Source organism: Phocoena sinus, chromosome 8 (assembly GCF_008692025.1).
Source record: "Phocoena sinus isolate mPhoSin1 chromosome 8, mPhoSin1.pri, whole genome shotgun sequence".
Classification (NCBI taxonomy): domain Eukaryota; kingdom Metazoa; phylum Chordata; class Mammalia; order Artiodactyla; family Phocoenidae; genus Phocoena; species Phocoena sinus.
In genome coordinates, this window is record NC_045770.1 from 13,096,285 (window position 1) to 13,115,855 (window position 19,571).

At 56.1% G+C, this 19,571-nt stretch overlaps 1 protein-coding gene across 2 annotated transcripts in view; it reads left to right on the top strand.

Moving 5' to 3' along the window:
- Window positions 1-19,571, top strand: part of NECTIN1 (nectin cell adhesion molecule 1) — a 90,218-nt gene that overhangs the window by 56,480 nt on the left and 14,167 nt on the right. Inside the window, exon 6 of one of the 2 annotated variants that reach the window (XM_032641582.1) lies at window positions 7,712-12,009. The exons of the other annotated variant lie outside the window; for it this stretch is intronic. Coding sequence (XP_032497473.1) covers window positions 7,712-8,262 — 551 coding nt within the window. The 3' untranslated portion in view covers window positions 8,263-12,009. Of the gene's footprint in view, window positions 1-7,711; window positions 12,010-19,571 lie in introns of those variants that run through there. 2 annotated transcript variants of the gene reach the window in all.

Below are 19,571 nucleotides of genomic sequence, written 5' to 3' on the forward strand. Positions count from 1 at the left end.
GCATGGACTTCCTGCATGGCAATACCTTCACCCAGCAGTGCAGCACCAACGTCACCACTGCATCCCCCTCCACCACTCAGGCTCTCTGGGGAAACTGCTGATTGGGGAAATCAGGGGCGGAGGCCAAGAAACCCTGGAGCAATGACCTCCCATTGATCCCACTGCCCAGCACGAGCGGACCGGCCAGAGGCCCATTAAGCTTACGGGGCTAAGTGGTACTGCCCTACCCCAGAGGCAGGGCCGGGACAGGAAAGTCAGGGCCTCCCTTCTCCCAAAGCCCAGGAGAATGCAGGACCACCGTGAGCGCAGGACTGCGCAGCAGGCAGACACAGCAGGTCCAGGAGCAGGGAGGAAGGAAAGGGAGCAACTTCCCAGGCCCAGGCTGGGAAAAGAGAGGAAAGGAAGGTAGGGAAACCAGCGTGGAGGTGAGCCATCTCCTTGGGCGTGTTTGCTCCAGTGGTGCCCTCAGTGGGATCTGTGGTCAGGCCTAGGTGGCCTTGCGGGGAAGGTGGGCCGGGGCCGCCCAGGGCTCCAGCTGGAAGAGGCATGCAGCGTGTCCTCGCGTGCTCCCCAAATACAGAGCGGGATGGGGGTGGTCACCAAAGCCACACACATGGGTGGTGAGAAGGGCCTTGCGTAAGGGGACTCTGTCGTTAACAGCCCAGTTAGGCAGGAGCCAGGGAAGTGTGATGCTCCCTGAATCATCGATGGGCCCAGGAGCTGTTTCACTGGCTGTCCCGAGGGAAGGTCTCTCAGCCCCCTCAGGAAGACTCAGCCAGGCGGCCTGAACCTTTTCAGAGCTGTTCGCTCTGTTCACTCTCGTACTCACGGGCAGCCGCAGACCCCACCAGCCTTCCTCCCGCATCGGCTGGTCTCCGGGGGGCACAGCCATGCCCTGTGCTCCAAGCCCCGCTGTTCTGGAGGGAATGCATGAACGAGATGGATAAGTGGAAATTTAATTTTTCATTCTGGCTGTCGTACAGGTAATAGCTTTGCCCTGGGCGTATCTGGTGAGGGAAATGAAGAGCAGAGCAGAGGAAGGCGTGCAGCAGGGTGCGTGCCAGAGACACACGTGTGTGCAGGGCACACCTGCACAGGGCCGCTGCACCACCTGCACAGACACTCTTTGGCACAGGCTTCTTGGGATCGCAGATCCCAGAGGAGGTGGCCTTTGAGTTGTTCCTCCAAAGACGAGTGGTGGGTGAGCGGCGGCGATGGAGGAAGTGTGTGGGAGGAGAATGGCTGGGGCCGAGGGGGCTGGAACAGAGGGAGCAGAGCTTCCTCTCTCTTGGCCGTGGGCGCCCTCCAAAAGCAGTAGTGTGGCAAGGAGGGTGGTCGAGACTGAGCGCCTGGGAGGCTGTGTGGATGGCACCTGGGGGACCAGTAAGGGGCTGTACGTACAATGAGTGTTTTTCTAGAGGGAAATGACAGGTCCAGGCTGTGGCCGTGCGACTGACAGCAGAAGAGACAAACCCACCGGAATTTGCGGATACACTTCACGGGGCCCGGGCCCACAGAGAAGCCCATTTCCCAGGGGCGGTTTCATGGGGTTGGCCCCTAGTCACAAAACAAACCTGTCAGCTCCCCTCCGTCCTCCCTCTGGGGGCAACGCTGAGGATGGGGAGGGCTGCGAGGGTATGGCCTTGACCAGACGAAAGAGGCCAAAGAAGGCAGCATCTGCCCCTGGGACTGGGTTTGTCCGGAGAAGAGTGTCCAGGGCACTCCCAGGAGCCAGGCAGGAAGGCCACCGGGGTGCAGGGTGTCCCCAGTTTCCATTTCCGGCGCTGAGCCGGCCCAGTCATCGGGGGTGAAGGCAACAGGGTCTGCGCTTTAGGCCGTGAGTCCTTCAGACCAAGGGTTGGTGGGGCTTGGAGGTCCATCTAGAAGGGAGGGCTGTGTGAGCCTGCGAGCGTGCGTGCCCAGGCGTGAGTGTGGGCGTGTGCCTCTGAGCGTGTCAACGTGCACAGGCGAGCAGGCCAGCGCTGTCTGCGTGCTGAGTGTGCAGAAGGGGCCCGCAGCTGTGCTGTGGGCAAATGTGGCCGGCTCCGGGCCGCCCGTGGCAGCGCTGAGGAGCCTGTGGGGAGGCAGCTGCGTCCACACCCCTGGGAGGATTCAGTTCCCCTCCACCGCGATGAGGCCCTGCCCACTGGTCTGCGCAGTGCACGGCTGCTGCAGCTGCAGGAGCAGGAGAAGGGCTTCCCGGAGCTTGACCTCAGGCCTTCCCCCCTCCCTGGGCCCGCAGCACTGCACACTGGGAGGTGTAGTTCTCACAGCTTCCCGGCCTAGGCTTCTGGTGCCAGAGCACTGCCTGCCTGCCTGCCTGCCTGCGGAAGCAGCAGGCGTTGGTTTGAGAAGCCCGAACGTTCTCTTTGACCCCAAACCTCCTCTGGATCCTAGAACCAGACTAAACCCTAACCCTCGCTCCACCTCCGATCCATCCAAAACCCCCGTACTAGCCCACCCACCTCAGTCAGGAGACCCCCGGCCCCAAAGGAATGCGGAGCCTCCACTGCCCCAGGGTCCCAGCCAGCCTGCCATCCCCGAGGGGAGGCTGCAAGCCTTCAGCAATGGGGCTGGGCTGCCCCCTTCCTAAGAGGAAGTGAGGGGAGCCGGCTGGTCCCCCACCAGGAAGCGCAGATGACCCCACGGCCCAGCTCTTCTCTCCCACCAGCTGCGGCCTTTGAGGCTCTGCTACTGGCACAAAGACGGGAGCTACTGGCTGAATGTGACAGCTGCAGGGGTAGAAGGGGAGGGCGCTCCGTTCCACACCAGACAGCCACCTCTGCTTACAAATGAGTTAGGTCCCCACGTGCACGCCTTCTGCACCCTCACTTGGCATCTCCACACAAGTCTGCGTTGCTGGAAGGTCATCTTAACCGGTCTTCTGCCTCTAGGCAGGCTGGCCCTAAAGTAGGCAAAATAACCAGGGTTCCCTTTGGTCCCAAAAATCTCCAGGGAAGAGTAAACATACTTAGGACTCAGGCAGGGAAAAGGTAAACAGAAGGCCCTAGAGAGGGAAGAGACCCAGAGGCTCACCTCTGAGACATGGCCTTGCCTCTGTAGAATTCATTCGCCAGATGTTCTTGAACTCCGGCCACGTGCCAGGCCGTCCAGGTGGCAGGGGGTACATCACTGAGCCAAAGTCCCTGTCCCCGTGGAGCTTACGCTTTAGCACAGGAGGACAGACAACAAATAGCAGATAAAATACGTTTGAAAAATTCTGTGGTCATTTTGAAGGTGATCAGGAAAAAAGAAAAGCAGGGTGAGGGGTTCACAGTGCTGGGGGCGGGAGTTCGTGAGCTGTGATTTTCGATAAGGTAGTCAGGGGAGGCCTTGGCGAGAAGGGGACCCCCGTGAGAAGTTGGAGCCAAGCCCCGAAGGCGTTGAGGCAGTGAGCATGGGACACCGAGGGGAGGAGCTTTCCAGGGCGCAGAGCCGCCAGTGCAAAGGCCCTGAGGAAGCTGGGAGTGGAGCGAGCTGGGAGGAAAGCACGAGATGAAGGCAGAGGCACAGACCATGTAGAGCATTTTCAGCTCAGATTTAACAGGATCTTTGTGGCTGCCGTGTTGAGAATAGCCTGTACAGGGAAGGAGTGGAATTGGGGAAGCCAGTTAGCAGCTACTGCAACCATCCAGGTGAGAGATGATAGCGGCTGGGATCAGGGTAGTCGTGATGGAGATGGTGAGAAGAGGTCAGGTTCCAGATTTACTTTGAATTCGAATTTACAGACTAGTTGGGACAGCAGCCACTCTCGTGAAACAGGCAATACAGTAAACTCTACCATACTGTGATTAGTGGGGCCCAAAAAATTCAGTCTAGTCAAGTGAAATGTAGGAGGGATTTACTTCTCTTTGGGTCTCTGTTGCTACTGAAGGCATAAAAGTAAATATAGTTGAACTAATATTGTACACAACGGGAACACGCTGAATTGAGTCGGTCCCAAATTATCATGACACTGCCACTTCCTCAACCCCTCTCCCTGTTCCTGCAGAAGAAAAGAACTTTAGCCACTTGAAAACTGGCAGAAGGATCAGAGCCAATCATGGTAGATCCTAATTTGCATTTACTGTGGGTTGTTCTATCAGGCCTTACTGTAATATGTCAGTATATGATTAACGAAATGGAGTAAGCTATTGTTTATATCAGAATGAAAGCTGCAGACCACTGGTATGCAAACATTCTAAAGAGAAAGAGAAGTGTGAGCTGGAGAAGAGAAGGCTGCACAAAGAAGGGACCGAAGCACTGAAATAGGCAGAAGGAGATGAGGAAGGGCATTCCTGGCAGGGGAAACAGCATGAGCAAAGGTCTGCAGTAAAGAGTCTACTTGGGGGCTTCCCTGGGGGCTTCCCTGGTGGCGCAGTGGTTGAGAATCCGCCTGCCAATGCAGGGGACACGGGTTCGAGCCCTGGTCTGGGAAGATCCCACATGCCGCGGAGCAACTAGGCCTGTGAGCCATGGCTGCTGAGCCTGCGCGTCTGGAGCCTGTGCTCCGCAACAAGAGAGGCCGCAATAGTGAGAGGTCCGCGCACCGCGATGAAGAGTGGCCCCCGCTCGCCGCAACTAGAGAAAGGCCTCGCACAGAAACGAAGACCCAACACAGCCCAAAATAAATAAATAAATTTAAAGAAAAAGAATCTACTTGGACAGCAAGAACGGTGAGTTGGCCAGACCTAAGATCAAGTTGCGTGATGGAAGCTTTGAAGACCAGACTGACGTGGTCCAACAGGCAACGGGGAAGTCATTGCTAGTCTTTTGAGAAAGGGAATGGTAGTGTCTACACAGTGAAAATTAACCTGGTGACTGTGGATGGAGTGACTAAAGGCGGGGCAGAGACCAAATGAAGGTGGGAGATTCACGGATCTACTATAAAAGTAAAACCTGGTGTCAAGCGAGAAGCTATTGAATAGGAAGAGTCAACAAGATTTGGTGGCAGATTTTGACCCAAGAGATGGAGAAGGAAGAGTCAAAGGTAAATAAGATTCTAAACGGGAAGAGCAGACAAATGATGGTGGAGTTGTGGTGTTGAATGGAGTGGGTTTGGAGGGAAGACGGTGAGCCATGTTGGGAGGGATGGGCCTTGAGTGGGTGGAGAGAATTCCAAGTGAGGTTGTGCTAGATAGAAGAGTGTTCAAAGTGTGTCCCCAAATACTTCTCCTGTGAATGGTCCTTGAGTCAGGAGGGTGGGGTTTGTGTTCCAGTAGGCTGGGAAACACTTTGTGCTCCTCTTACAGTCCACAGTGTGCATGAGAAGATGAAAGGGCTCCGATGCTTTGTCTCCACAGACATTTCCCAAAGCGTCTGACCCCAGTATTTTTGCCAGCCCTCTGAGCCAATGGCTTGAGGTTCCATGGCTACAGCTTGGGAACTGCTGTCCCAGAGGCCTTTGGAGATAAAGCCCCAGAGTTGGGGGAGAGCTAGCTACCCGAGATGGTTTGGAGAGCCAGCAGGATCAAGGGAACTCATGATACAGAGGCCAGGTCTGTCCCTAGGACAGAAAGCAGAGGGTGAGGTCCAAGGATGGAGCCCCCAGCCAGGCGGCTGGAGCAGAGAGAAGGCCCAGCAGTGCAGTCTGCAGACAGAAGGCTCCAAAAAGAAAGCTGAAGGTCAAGGACTCCCTGTATGTATTGGAAGGCAAAGGAAACATGTCAGAGAGGAAGGGCAGGTTCCTCCACCTGATGCCTTTCTTATTCTGCTGGCCTCTCCAAGTCCTAGTCATCCTTCAAGGCTTGGCCTAAGTCTTCTCTCCTCCAAGAAGCCTTTTCAAACTCCAGGCCGCAGGACTTTCCTGCACTGCACTCCTGAAGCCCTTGTCGGCCAGCGCCCTTGATGTCCACATGCTGCTTTGCCTAAGAGTGTCATTTGGTTCCTCAGCTGGGCTGTGAGTTCCTTGTATCCTGTGACTAGCGAAATAGATGCGCGGTACATGTTTGCTGAGTGGATGGGTGGGTGGGTGGATGGAGCGATGATGAGGCAGGTGGCGAGAGGAGAGAGCACACAGGTACGGGGTAAGAACTGAAGAGGGAGCCGGCAGGTTGAACGTACAGAGGTGGCTACGTTCCTGCCAGCTGCCTCTTGGGCATTTCTTGTGGCAACATCTCCCACCTCGCGGGAAGCAAGTGTGCAGCCCTTTTCAGGGCAGTAAACAGATGGGACCTGGTGAACCAGGAGAAGACGCTTGAGGTTCAGGGAGACTGTTCTGGAAGTGGGCAGTGAGGACGAATATTCAATAAATATTTATTGGGCGGCCACTCGGTGACCTGCACTGAGGACACAGTGGTGACAAGTGGGAAGCTGAGTCCTCAGTGGTCGTGCTTCTCTCTGCCAGCTCCCGCCCGTGGAGAGGCCCGAGCAGGAGCCTCTGGGTGGTCCCAGCTCAGCCATGTGACGCAGGCAAATCGCCTCCTTTCTTCGGCCCCCGTGTTTTCATTAGCCCTTCCAGCCCGAACTCGTGGAATGCCCTTCCTCTTCTCTTCTAGAATCCTTGCCCTGCTCCCGCTGCAGACAGCACCCCACAGGCTCACACACCAGACCGGCTCCACCTCTGGGAGGAGGGACTGGTCTCGTAGGAGGAACAGGATTCCCACGGAGTTAGTGATGCTGAATCGGGGAGTGAGCTGGCAGAAACAGATTCCCAAAGGCCAGAACATATGCCCAGATTGACCGCCTCCCTTGGCCTGAAGAGAGGAGGGCTGAGAGCAGCCGAGGTCAGCCCTCCAGGCCTGTCCTGGACCTGCCCACCAGCTCCTCCTGTCCAAGGCCAGCCGTGGTCTCCGGTGCCACCCTGTGGTGGTGCTGGGAACCGCCTCCCTCAGCCTCACCTGGGGACCCCTTCGGCCTCTGGCCCGGCCCCACTGGCAGACAGACACCGGCCCAGCCTTCTCTCCCTGCCCACCCACTTCCTTTCTCTTTCCACCTTTTCTGTCTTTTTGTTTCTGCTCTGTCCTCAGTGTGTACGTATTTGTACACACACGTTCATCACATCAGCACGCGTGTGGGCCGGTCGTGACAACAAGGGTGTATGCCGGCACGCGTGCTCGCTCGTGTATACTCGTCATCTTTGCTACTGACGTACTCTCATGCTCCCTTTCTGCACAGCCATGCTGAGCGTCTTATGCTCATAGCCCAGCTTGGCTGCACCCTGGCCCCCACCCTGCCCTGCAGGGCCAGACTGCAGCCAAGAACCACAGCCCGGGCGTCTGGCACTCACGGGGCATCTACGGGGCCAGCACCTCGGAGCAGATGAAATCAGGCGTGGGGCACCCGGTCTGCTCCAGGCTCCGAGTCTCAGAAGCCAAGGTGTGGTGCTGGGGCGCAGTGACATTTGCACAGGCTTTCAGTGCAAGAGAATCAACGACGCGTCATTGGCTGATGGCCTCGGACAAGTTATTTGACTTCTCTAAGCCCCGTCTCTTCGTGTGCCGGAGGGAAATTAATAGCATACTTACTTCACGGGGTGTCATGGCGGTAACTGGCGTCTACTGGACCCTGGGTCATGGGTGGGCTAGCTCCACATCCAAGGAGAAAGTCAGCGCGGGGGCTCTGGGGCTACGGGGCCGTCTCTGCCTCTCCCTGGCCCCAGCTACCCACGCTGCAGCGTGTTGGGCTCCTGGATGGGTGGGCCCACTTCCCGGCTTTCCCTCCCCTGCCACCCCTACTGACTCCCCAGGAGCAGACACTGACACTGTCCCCCTCCATATCTCTTCTCACCCAGAGTTCCCCTACACCCCGTCTCCTCCCGAACACGGGCGTCGCGCCGGGCCCTTGCCCACGGCCATCATTGGGGGCGTGGCGGGAAGTATCATGCTGGTGCTGCTGGTGGTCGGCGGGATCGTGGTGGCCCTGCGCCGGCGCCGTCACACCTTCAAGGGCGACTACAGCACCAAGAAGCACGTGTACGGCAATGGCTACAGCAAGGCCGGCATCCCCCAGCACCACCCGCCCATGGCCCAGAACCTGCAGTACCCTGAGGACTCGGACGACGAGAAGAAAGCCGGGCCCCTGGGCGGCAGCAGCTACGAGGAGGAGGAGGAGGAGGAGGAAGGCGGAGGGGGCGAGCGCAAGGTGGGCGGCCCTCACCCCAAATACGATGAGGACTCCAAGCGGCCCTACTTCACGGTGGATGAGGCGGAGGCCCGTCAGGACGGCTGCTACGGGGACCGGACTCTGGGCTACCAGTACGACCCTGAGCAGCTGGACTTGGCGGAAAACATGGTTTCTCAGAACGACGGGTCTTTCATTTCCAAGAAGGAGTGGTACGTGTAGCCCCGTCTGCAGAGCCCCTGCCCCAAGCCCACACCCGCACGCCCCCTGCCCGCCCCCCACCGTCCACTGCCCCAGGAGCTCGACAGAGACTCACCCAGCTGCTCGGGGTACCTGGGAGCCCAGGGCACACGACCTGGCTTTGTTTTGATTTCCTCCCTGCCCCCCCCACCCTCCCCTATGGTGTGTGTTCACTGTGGCTTCGGTGTTGCTGGTACCTTTCCTCCCCTGACCCCACCTGCCTCCCTCCGCAGGGAGCCCTAGTCCCGTCTTGTGTACCTAGATGTCCCCTCCGGGGTTTGGGGAGACAGCCCTCCCCTGCCCCCAACACTGGAATTTGTCTGTGTCCTCTCTCTGCGAGTGGAGGGCTGAAGGGGCTCCAAGAGGAGAAGCCCCCTGCCGCCGACCCCAGATGCTGCTCCTTTTTCCCTGGGAGAGGGAACCCGGCACCCCCTCCCCCATCCCACCGTGAGCTGGCCCCTGGAGCTCGGACCCCCGGGCTAGGCAGCCATTGCGCCCAAGGGGTAGGGGAGGGGGGTGGCTTTTCTGAAGCATCCAGGGTTGTCTTTGTTTGTTAAGGGAATCAAGCTGAGGTCCCCACCTGAGGCCTTGGGCAGTGTGTTTACCTGGCAAGGTTAGTTTTACATTTGTTTTCCTCATTGGCCTCCAGGGAGTTAAGGTGGCCCAGCTCTGGTGTGTCCCTCCTCTTTACCCCAGTCTGCTGCCCACATAGCGGGACTCCAGGTAGACTCTGGCCCACACTTCCCATACACTTCTACCAACACGTACGCACACTTACACACACACACACACACACACACACACGCCGCTCGTGTGTACCCCTGTGCTCCCCCTGGGGTCACATGCCTTACCCAGGCTGGACACTGCCCAAGGCCCACCTCTCTGCTCCACCTCTCCCCCTTCCTGCCAGCTGAGGATGGGGGCAGCCTTCAGAAGCTTCCAGTGAGAGCTGACACTAGGCCCTTCGGTGCCTCCACCCTAGCATCTCAGGCTGGCTCTGAACTGCTCCTTATAGCGTGGAAGTCTCTTGAATTTCTCCCTATCAATCAAGTGCTAGCAATTCTTGATTTTCTTGGGGAGTCAGAGCTGGGATCCCAGAAGGGAATTACCTCCAGGAGCTACAGGTGAAGGAAGATCACTGCAGAGGGCACCGGAGAAGGAAGCCCGCACAGTAGGAGCTCTGCAAACAGGCTGATAAGACTCTGCATTGCCCAGGTAGCTCCTGGCCCACAAAGGCCGATGTAGCTGCTCCGGGCCTGCCAGGAGGTGCCAGCGGAACGGGGAGCCAGGGATCCTGAGTCCGAAGCTCCTGCTTGCCACCCTCCCCGTCCTGCTTCAGCTATCGCTGGTCTCCATTCTGGATGAGGTGGGGAACCTTGGAGAAGCTTTCCCTTTGAGTTGTAGATTCCCTTCCTGAGTGGGGCTCTGGGTCCCTGTCAATCACCAGAGACTGATGGTCTTCCCCAGGATACCATGGAGGAAGGCCCCGCCCAGCCCCTTATTTGCTCCCCCAGCTCCAAGTGCCTCAGTTCCTCCATTTGCCTACCCCATCCCCCCCGGCACTCTCGATGGGAAAGGCCCTGGGATGGCAGAGGCAGGTTCATGCCTGCCCATGAGGATTCCAGTGAACTCAGCCCAGGGTGCAGGGGCTCTGTGGGATGGCAAGTGTTGGGGGGAGTTAGGCAGAGCACTCTGTGCCCCACGGGCACCAACCTACCCTGCCATAGGCTTCCCAAGGGAGCCGCCAGCCTCCCGCCCTACTCCTCCCCTCCCTGGTGCTGCTATGGAACCCCCAGCCAGCTCCATCTCTGCCCTGGCAACCCTGGACCCGCCAGCTGGGTCACGCTCCTCCCCCCAGCCCCCACTGCCCTAGCCCCAGCCCAGACCACCCAGTAGCCACGTAGCAGAAGTCTGAAGCCATGCCAGCCCTGGGGCGGTACTCCCCTCTCTTGGCATTGGGAGTACTGGATGGGGTGGAGTTGGGAGAAACTTCTGGGGTCTTTCTAGCCACAGGGCAGAAGGGGTGGAGGAGCTGGGCTGCATCTCCCAGCAGTAGTAGTGTCCCCCCCGCCAACCCCAGGGCAGAGGACCTTTTCCATGTTACATCACTACCCCATCCCACCTCACACCACCCTGGCCCCCTGCTTGGTCCCCTTGCCCCCCAGGCAGGAGGAAATCCCAGGGGCCTGCCTGATAGAGGCATTCTCTGTCCCCTTGAAATCACAAGACTGAAAGGACTCTTCCTCTGTGTCTCCTTTATCTGCACTGCCACCCCCTCTTCCTCCTTATATGATGGACTTAGGAGGCCCCCGGGCCTAGCCAAAGCACTGAGTCCCCCTTAAGACACCTCCAAGCCCTCCCCTCCAGCAAAGCACAAATTGTGGGGCCCACACCAGATGTGTGGGCCACGTAGAAGGCTCCTGCCTTGGCAGGGACCCATCAGCAGCACGCCCAGCAGGGCAGCTGCTACCCGGGGCCAAGAGTCGGCACGAGGCCGGGGTCGGCACTTGGGCCTGGGGTGACAGGGTTTTCTGTGCCCCAAGTTTGTGGGGCGGTGGGTACTACTGCTGGGCCCATAGCCACAGCCGCTGGCACAGGGAAGGTCTGGCCCAGCAGAGAGACGAGGACGTCTTGCTTCTCCGTGCCCCCAACGTGAGCTGAGCTTCTGCCTTTGCTGGAAATGAAATAAACTTGGTCTGCATTGTGCCAAGGCCTCCCCACTTGTCATCCTGCCTCTTGTTGCCCTCCCCGTCCTTGCCCGCCCCCCACTCCACCAATACCCCTCTTTCCTTAAGATTTTGATATTGTTCTAATGTGTAACAACCCTCTGAGTCCCCTTTGATCAGAAGCATCTGAAGAGCAGCAGCGTGGAATCAGGGAACACAGGCGCGCACGTGCGGCCGCGTCAGGCCTGGCCCATGCGTGCACGAGGGCGCACACCCCCCGACAGACCCAAGCACAGGTGCCCCAGCCCCACAGACCTGCCAGGGGGCTGGGCTGGTCCTGCTGAAAGCCCTTCAGGAAAAACTGATTTCCCAGCGCTCGGGCCATAATAGAGACTCACGGGGGCCCTGTTTCCCAGGCATGTGCCCCCATGCCAACCCCCTCCCGCGTGCCCGAGTCACTGGTGCAATAATTTTTCCGCCGTCCTCCAAGCAGAGGAATTGGGGATTGTGTCAGGTGGTGTGGGCAGCTCACGTGAGAGGAGGGGAGGGCTGCCAGACCTCCCAGGGGCCAGACGGAGACCTTCTAGGCCTGACTGCCACCAGGAACCCTCAGGTGGGCCCCACCAGGCCCCAGGCCCCTGTGCCGTGGCCCAGGCGGTGAGGGCTTCTGGGACCTCGCTGCTGCCGCCTGATTGTACGGCCAGAGGAGCCTCTGCCCCACCCGTGCTGCTGCTTTTCTGACTCCTGCTGTGAGGAATGGGATTCTTGGCCGGAAACAAACAAACAAAAAAAAATGGTTTTCTTTTTTTGTATAAATGGAAACAAAATCCAGGAGAAGCTGCCCCCTCCCCTCCCCCCGGAGTGTGATGCACTACCTTTGCTTCATTTTCTTAGTCACTGTTTTCGTCTTTGGTCACAGGGACGGCCCAGCAGATTCTCCTGGTCCTAACCCAGGGGGTGTTTGCATCACCCCCTTTTACTTGTATAAAAAAAAAAATGATGGGTTGAAAAATGTACTGAGGAAAAAAAATGTACTTTTTTATAAATAAAGTCTTTAAAACAACCCCGGTTGCTTCGTGTCCCTCGGGAGCTGGGCCCTTCCCCACGGACCTGGGGGCAGGACAGGGTACGCGGGGATGAGCCGGCGCCCTAATGCAAGGAAGGCAGCTTCCACCCCGGGCCCCGTTCCCATGGCTCTGAAACACTGACTCGGACCCCGAAGGAGCCCCCTGCCCAGGCCAAAGGAGCCCCAACCCGCCCTCTCGCGGGAGCCCCAAAGGCAAACGTGAGGGTCCTGCCTGAGTCCTCAGCACAGCTCCCGGGCTGCCACTGAACCGCCTTCCACACAAGTGGCACCACTGTGGACAGCTGCATCGGGAGGGGTTGGCCGCTCAGACACAAGCAGGGAGCCCTTCAACATGCGGCCTGAGAGTCTGGGGACCGATGGTGCAGAGGGAGGGCCCTGTGCTGGCTAGAGTCCCCTGCCCTCCTGCCCCAGAGCTCCTACTCAGGCCCCTCCAATTCCCCTCCTCACCCCCCCGCCCCCCCACCGTCCTGCTCCTTCCTGCCAAGTCCCCTCCTGTGGCGGTTTGGAGAAGAAAACCAGCAATGTCACACCTGTCGTGTTAGATCCCTGGGGACAGGGCAGAGACGGGAGCTTTATCCTCTCATCTTTTTGGAGGATACTGCCGACCGCATCCCCTGCAAGCTCTCAGAGACCCCGCCCCACCTCCCAGGGGGCTGGTTGGAAGGAAGGTCTCCTAGTTCCTTGGTTACCTCGCCCTCCCCGCTCCAACACCATCTGCTTCCCATCTTCTGGGCTGGAATGCAGGACAAATCGATCCAGGGGTGGCAGTGGCAGGGGCTTCAGTGACTGCCCCCTCCCAGCCACCCCCAGCAGCATCTCCTTTCACTGAAATCCACACCCTACACCCCTGAGAAAAGGGGGTGGGGACGCTGGAAGCCTAGGTGGCTGCCCAGCAGCAAGCACTCCCGCCCATCTGGGACAAGACCACGCCCTCCATACATAGGACTGGGGCGGGCGGAGCTGGCGGGAGCACGAGAAGCCAGCAGCTGTTGGCAGCTGGTTGGGTCCCTCACTGGAAGGTCAAACCCAGCACCTTAGACTGTGTTTGGATGTCGACACTCGAGTGAGATGCAAATTGGTTGTTTAAGCGGTCATTTCCTCAGTTCTCTAGGCTGTCCATTTAAGTTAATTTTTAATTTGCACAGGCAATAAATGCTTAATTACATTATTAATATACTGGAAGAGAGCAATGGACAGAATGTCCTAATTGGCATTTAACTAGAACGTTCCGGCAAATTAGCCAAGACTTTCTCCGGCAGCCGAAGGAGGGCAAGCCAATTAGTCCCAGGCACAGCCCCATCCCCCAAGATACCAGGAGGCCAGGACACACGTAGCTTTCTAGTCGAGCTCGGCTTTGGAAGAACCTTCTGCTACTTAGGCTACTTCTGCCCAAACTTCAACCCTTGCCCCCGTGCTCCACCCACATCCTCAGCAGAGCAGAGGACAAAACGCTGGATGGCTTGGAGACAGGATCCACCTGAGAGGCCAAGGTCCCCCTGGGGTGTGCCCACCATTGCCTTACCTCGACTGTGGCCCAGAACTGAGATAGCTGGGCAGCCAAAGCTCCTCTCTGGATACCAAGGAGTCCTCTCTCCCATCCTCCTTACCTTACCCTCTGCAGATGGTTAAGGGAATGAACTTGATGAATTGAGGGATTCATTTATCCACTCATGCATTCCTTCATTTGGCCACCCTGGGCCAGGCACTGTGCGAGCCTGTGACAGTCCCACCCAGAGTCCCTGGTCTCAAAGAATTCAGAGCCTCCAGGGTCCTAAACCCCAAAACAGTGCCATGCTGGCCATGGACTGAAGCAGAGCTATGTGTAAAGTGCCATGGTAGCACAGAACGGGAATGACTAATTTTGTCTGGGAAGGTCTGAAAGACTTGATAGAAGAGGTGAATTTTCCACTGGGCCTTGAAGGATGTGTAGAAGTTCCCCAGACCAAAGGTGTGTTAAGAGTATTCCAGGACGACTTGGAATTTAGCATCTTATATTCATTCTTCTAATAAAAGAGATCGTTCTAGTCCAACACACTCGTTCAGCATGTGGAGAACTGGAGCCTAGAAAGAAAACTAAGGTTTGGTAACCAGACCATCAGAAAGCATGTGCTAAATACGCTCAAGGACAAGGCCATGTCCTGGGAGCAGGAGGAGGAGGAGGAATCCAGGGGAAGGGGTGGCACCAGCCTGACTCCCTTGGGGGTATACTAGATGTGACCCAAGGCTCAGTACCCCTCCCCCACGGCCCCAGAATAGAACAAACGTCCATGGGGTGTAAACTGGGCTTTTGGGAGCCACACTTGGTGTTGAGGGGAGCCGTCGGTCAGACAGGACCCATGGGGAAGACTTCCTGGAAAAGGCGGTGTGATTCTGGTCCCGGGGCTGATGTAGTTTTTTCCCACACCACCGAGCAATCAACTCAATTCTAACAGTATTTACCTGGAGGTAGCATCCGATCTCACAGTTAAGGGCTCAGTCGTATAAGACTCCTCCCACTCCAGCTGCTAATCACGAGTCCAGGTTGTTACCTGTGCTTCTGACTGGCTGGCTATAATCAGAGGTCCCCACGACCCCCTCCCTGCAGCTCACAGAACTCAGGAAACCGGTTTACTCGCTAGATTACTGGTTTAGAGTAAAAGGATCCCACTCGGGAACAGTTAAGTGGAAGAGATGCAGAGGGCAAGGTATATGGGAAGGGGCGTGGGGCTTCCATTCCCTCCCAGCACCAACCTGGAAGCTCTCCAAACCTGTCCTTCCGGGGTTTTATGGAGGCTTCCTCACATAGGCATGATCCATTAAATTATTGTCCATTGGTGACTGAACTCAATTTCCAGCCCCTCTCCCCTCCGCAGAGGTCAGGGGTGGGGTCGGAAGCTCCAAACTTGGTTCGTTTGCCTGGCACCCAACCCCCATCCTTAGGTGCTTTCCAAAAGCCAGCCCATTAACATAAACTCAGGCGTGGTGGAAAGGGATGTCCTAAGAATGACAAGACACCTCTCTCACTCTTATTCCTTAGGAAATTCCAAGGGCTTTAGGATTTGCGCCAGGAACAAGACGAAGGCCATATATACACTTCCTGTTAGAAGTCAGAATATCATAGGTGGTATCTGCAATGGTTTTGAGGAATGAGAGGCACATAGGTTGGTGGGAAAATGGAAGAGGAAAGGGCTCTGTGAAAGCTGGAGGAGAACAGCAGCCAGACCCTGCTCCTAGACCCCCTCTGTCCTCTCCCCACAGCCAGACACTTCTGGGGAGCAATGCTTGGGCTCCAGCTTGGTACTGGCGTATAGGGCCCCCAAACCCTATTTTCTGCCTCGGCTTACAGGCCAGATGGCAGAGCCAGGCCAAATCCCAGTCCCCAACCCCAGCATCAACTCCCAGATGAGAAGCTGCAAGCACTGCCCCCTTCCCTCCCTCCTCTCTGCCAGCCACGCCTTCCCTAGCCGGAGGGCACCCTCGCTTCATTGCCTTGGGCCACATCTAAGCTGGCCCTTCTGGCCAGACTCACCCCAAGCTAGGAAAGGTATAGATAGGAATGGCCTTGCTTGGCTCAAGAACCAGCCCCAGGGCATCATCAACACACACCGCAGGCTCCATTGAGCCAGGGAACTAAACCCTGGACACACAACCCAAATCACCTGGGGATTTACAAAATCAAATATCCAGGCCCCACCCCCAGGCCAATAGGGTCAGAGCTCTAGGGTTGGGACCCAGACAGCTGTATTTTCAACAAGCTACCCAGGAGGTTCCAGTGTACAGCCAGAGTCAGAGCCGCCGGTGTGGAGGCAGAGGCCGTCCAAGGTGTCAATCGTGAGGAAGAGGCACGTCGTGAGATGGGAAACTGGGACTGAGGGGTGGGTAGTTAGGTGATTCGGTGAGTTAATGCACATAAGAGTTTGGGTGCCAAATATGCTCTGTATTGTCGCCATCATCAATCATCTTCATCATCGCCATTCTCATCCCCTCTGAGACGGGATCCTGGATGACAGTGACTGCAGTGGAGGCCAGTCCCTGGAGGCAAGTAGGGAGCCAGGGTGGACCCGTGTTTGTAACACTAACGAAGCAGGTTTTCTGGGTTTAGAACATTCCTGAGCGCTTGGCCACTGGGCACCTGTGAGAGGGAAAGTGGGATCCTGAGTTAAAAGCTCAGGCAGGCAGTCTCGCAGGCCCGCCCTGAATGGGGATGTCGCTCCTCAGTGATCCCACCTTAGAAGAAGCCAATGGGGTTTATGAAGGACAGTGATAGTACCCTTAGAGTCCAGTTAGGCAGAAGAGGGGGAACCCTCGGAGAGAGACAGAGAGGGAAGGTGGCACACAGGGCCCCGTATGCCCTTTCCTCCTTGCCCAAGGACTAGCCGAGGCCCCCTCCAGAGCCTTCTCTGAGGAAGGCATTCCATTCAACAGGGAGCAAAGACCTTTGGGGGAATAACTGACTCACAGACCGGCAGGCTAGGGTGCCCTCAGCCTGAACTCCTCCCACCCACTGTCCCCTCAGTTAGTGGCCAGCTCATCTCCATGGAACCCTCAGCCGCGAGAGAGCCTCCATGGATGAGAAAAGAGTCAGCAAGTGATAGGACCACACAAGCTGCCTTCCTACCAGGCTGTAAGCCCCTGGAGGGCTGAGACCCCGTCTTATTCATCCTCAGCACCCAGCCCAGGGTGGACAGAGTGGGTGGTCGATAAAGGTTGAACCAAACCGAACTCATCCAAGTGAGAGTCAAGAGATCTTGCAGGTGGCACGGCCCAACCTCCCCAAGGCAGGGCTGTCCTCCAAGCATCCCAGGTGCCTCTGGAGAGGGGCACCGCACTGCCTCTAGAGCTAAGGGCAACTTCTCTATTCAGACGAAATTTCCCTCCCCTAAGTTTCACCCATTGGTCTAGGTATTTCCCTGAGAAGCTACATGATCTGGCCTTCCTAGGACAGTCCTTCAGGTATTTGGAGATGATTACTCCTGGCCCAACCTCTTTTTCATGTGATTCTCCCTCTGCTCTAGTCACCAGGCCACTTAGCAACACACCTGTTAGGAACCTGGACTTAGGAGTCAGGCAAACCTGGGTTCAAGCCTTGGCGGAGTTGACTTGTTGTGAGTTGACTCACATCAAAAATCCCAGTTATCTTTGGACTTTGTGTGGTCATACTGTATCTCTGGAGGTTCACTGATTGTAACAGATGTACAACTTTGGTGAGAGATTTTGGTAGTGGTGGCTGTGAATATTTGGGGGCAGGGGGGTATATGGGAAATCTCTGTGTCTTTCAATTTTGCTGTGAACCTAAAACTGCTCTAAGAAAAAAAAAAGAGCCTTTAAAAAAACCCCATTACTCCAGCTGTTCCTGAAGAAAACCCATTACCAGCTCCCTCCCATTCTGAGGGCCAGGGAATACATGCTGTTTCCAGGAACTGATCTGACCAGCAGGCGATGGGGGTGGAGGGGTGGGAGACTCTCTGCACGTCCTCCCTGAACCTGGTGTACTCTCTCTTACTCTGTGGCACAGCCAACCCAGCTGACCTCATGGTGATGGTATGGAACACAGAGGGGCTCAGTTGCGGTGGTTAAATTTCCAGATGCATGGGTGGATGGACGGGTGGATGAATAAACCTTTGAGTCTTTTTCACGTGTGCTGCCTCTGAGCAGACCTCTCTCACCTGCACTTGGGCTGCCTATTTTTCTCCTGAATGTGGTGCTTTTCATGTATCTCTGCTCTGTTTTATCTTAATGGCAAAGTCAGCATTTCAGCCTGTTGGGATCCTTTCAGATGCTGGTTCTATCATCAGTTGAGTTCACACTCGACATCTATTGAAAACCTGGTAAAAGGAAAGAGGCAGGGCCTTAGGGTCCATTGATCTCGATTCAATCCCTAGTCCTACCACTTGTCCGCTGTGTGAACCTTAGGCGAGTTGCTTGCTTTCCCCCAGCTTTATTTCTCAATCCATGTGAACAGACTGCTGGGATGAATAAAGATAGTTATAGAGAGAGAAAGTTAGTTGTAAAGCAGATAACACTGGCACCTACCACAGAGGGCTGCTGTGGGGATTAAAGGAGAATCATCCCTTTATAAAGCACTTAACACAATGCCTGGAACAGAGTAAGTGCTCGGTTAAGCTAGGATAATATTAGCTCTTACTATTATTTTCCCCACTGTGCAACAGCCCTTAGCAGCAGCAGATTGCAGCATGGAGACAGAACCTGTCATAGAGACGACATCAGGCACTCGGACTCTTGACAAGTCCAAGTAGAATCCCAGCTCTGCGCCTTCCTGGCTGTGGGGTGACCATCCCCTTAGTTCCTTTCTCCCTGATTTGCATCATCCCACGCAAAGACCCACCAGCTAGTGGGAGGGACACAGGCATCGAGGGGCTGCGATGTGCCCCTCAAGGGCATGGCTTTGGTGGGGATTCCGACGCTAGGCCACCGCCGGGGGGTGGGGGACTGGGGCCAGCCGTGGGAACATGAGGCCACAGTTACTCCAGAGCAAAGCCTTCCAGCATGCCCTCCAGAGTTTCATCTTCAGGAATGCCCCAGAGCCTCCTGAGGTGGGAGGCAAGAGGATGGATCTCAACTTTCCACTGTTTTACTTTCCAGGATTCTGTGTCAGGTTTTAACCCTTTGTTATTTTTAACTTAAAGGAAAATTGTATTGAGGGATACAAACAGTAAAGTGTCAAACCTTAAGGGAAGAGCTCCATATTTTTATAACCATGTTATATGTATACCCCCACGTCATCAGCCCCAGATCAAGTCACGGAGGCTCGTTCAAGCTCCCTCTCTGGCAAACACCCCCATTCTGGAACTTCACATAAATGGAATCACGCGAAGTGCGCACTTACTTGTGTGCCTGGCTTCTTTCACTCAGTACGATTTCTATGAGATGTATCTGCAGTGTGCCTCTCCTCGCTGTGTAACGTTCTATCGTGTGAATTTGCTACAATGTAAGTCCTCTATTCTGTCATTAGTGAATACGTGTGTGGTTTCCGGTTTGGGGCAATTATGAATAAAGTTGCTGCAAACAGTCTTGTATGTAACTTTGGAGCACTTAACACTCATTTCTGTTTAGAACGGAATTAGGATTGATAGATACAGCCAAACGGTTTTCCAGTTTATGCCCCAGTGTAAGAGGGTTCTGATGCCTCCACTTCCTTGCCCACACTTGGTATCATCTATCCTTCTAGGTTTAGCCATCTGGCAAGGGCATAGAGGTATCTCGTGATTTAATTTGCATTTCCCTGATGACTAAGGATGTCAACACTTTCATATGACTATCAGAGATTTGGAGTTCTGAAAGGGTCCTAGACTTTAAAAAATTTTTTTTGAAAAATCCATTGTCATGCATTCCCTGGAGGATGGGTTAGTGTCCATCCAGCCACTCTGTGGTCATCTGGGGACAGGTCCCTGTTCTAGGTACCTAGGAGGCCCTGGGGAGGTGGGGACAGGACAGGTAGAGCCAGAGGAGGGAGGATGGTGTGTGCTCTGGAAGAGTCCCAGAGTAGCAGGAAGGAAGGGCCAACCATTGGCAATCGGGAATTCTGACACAAGACACAA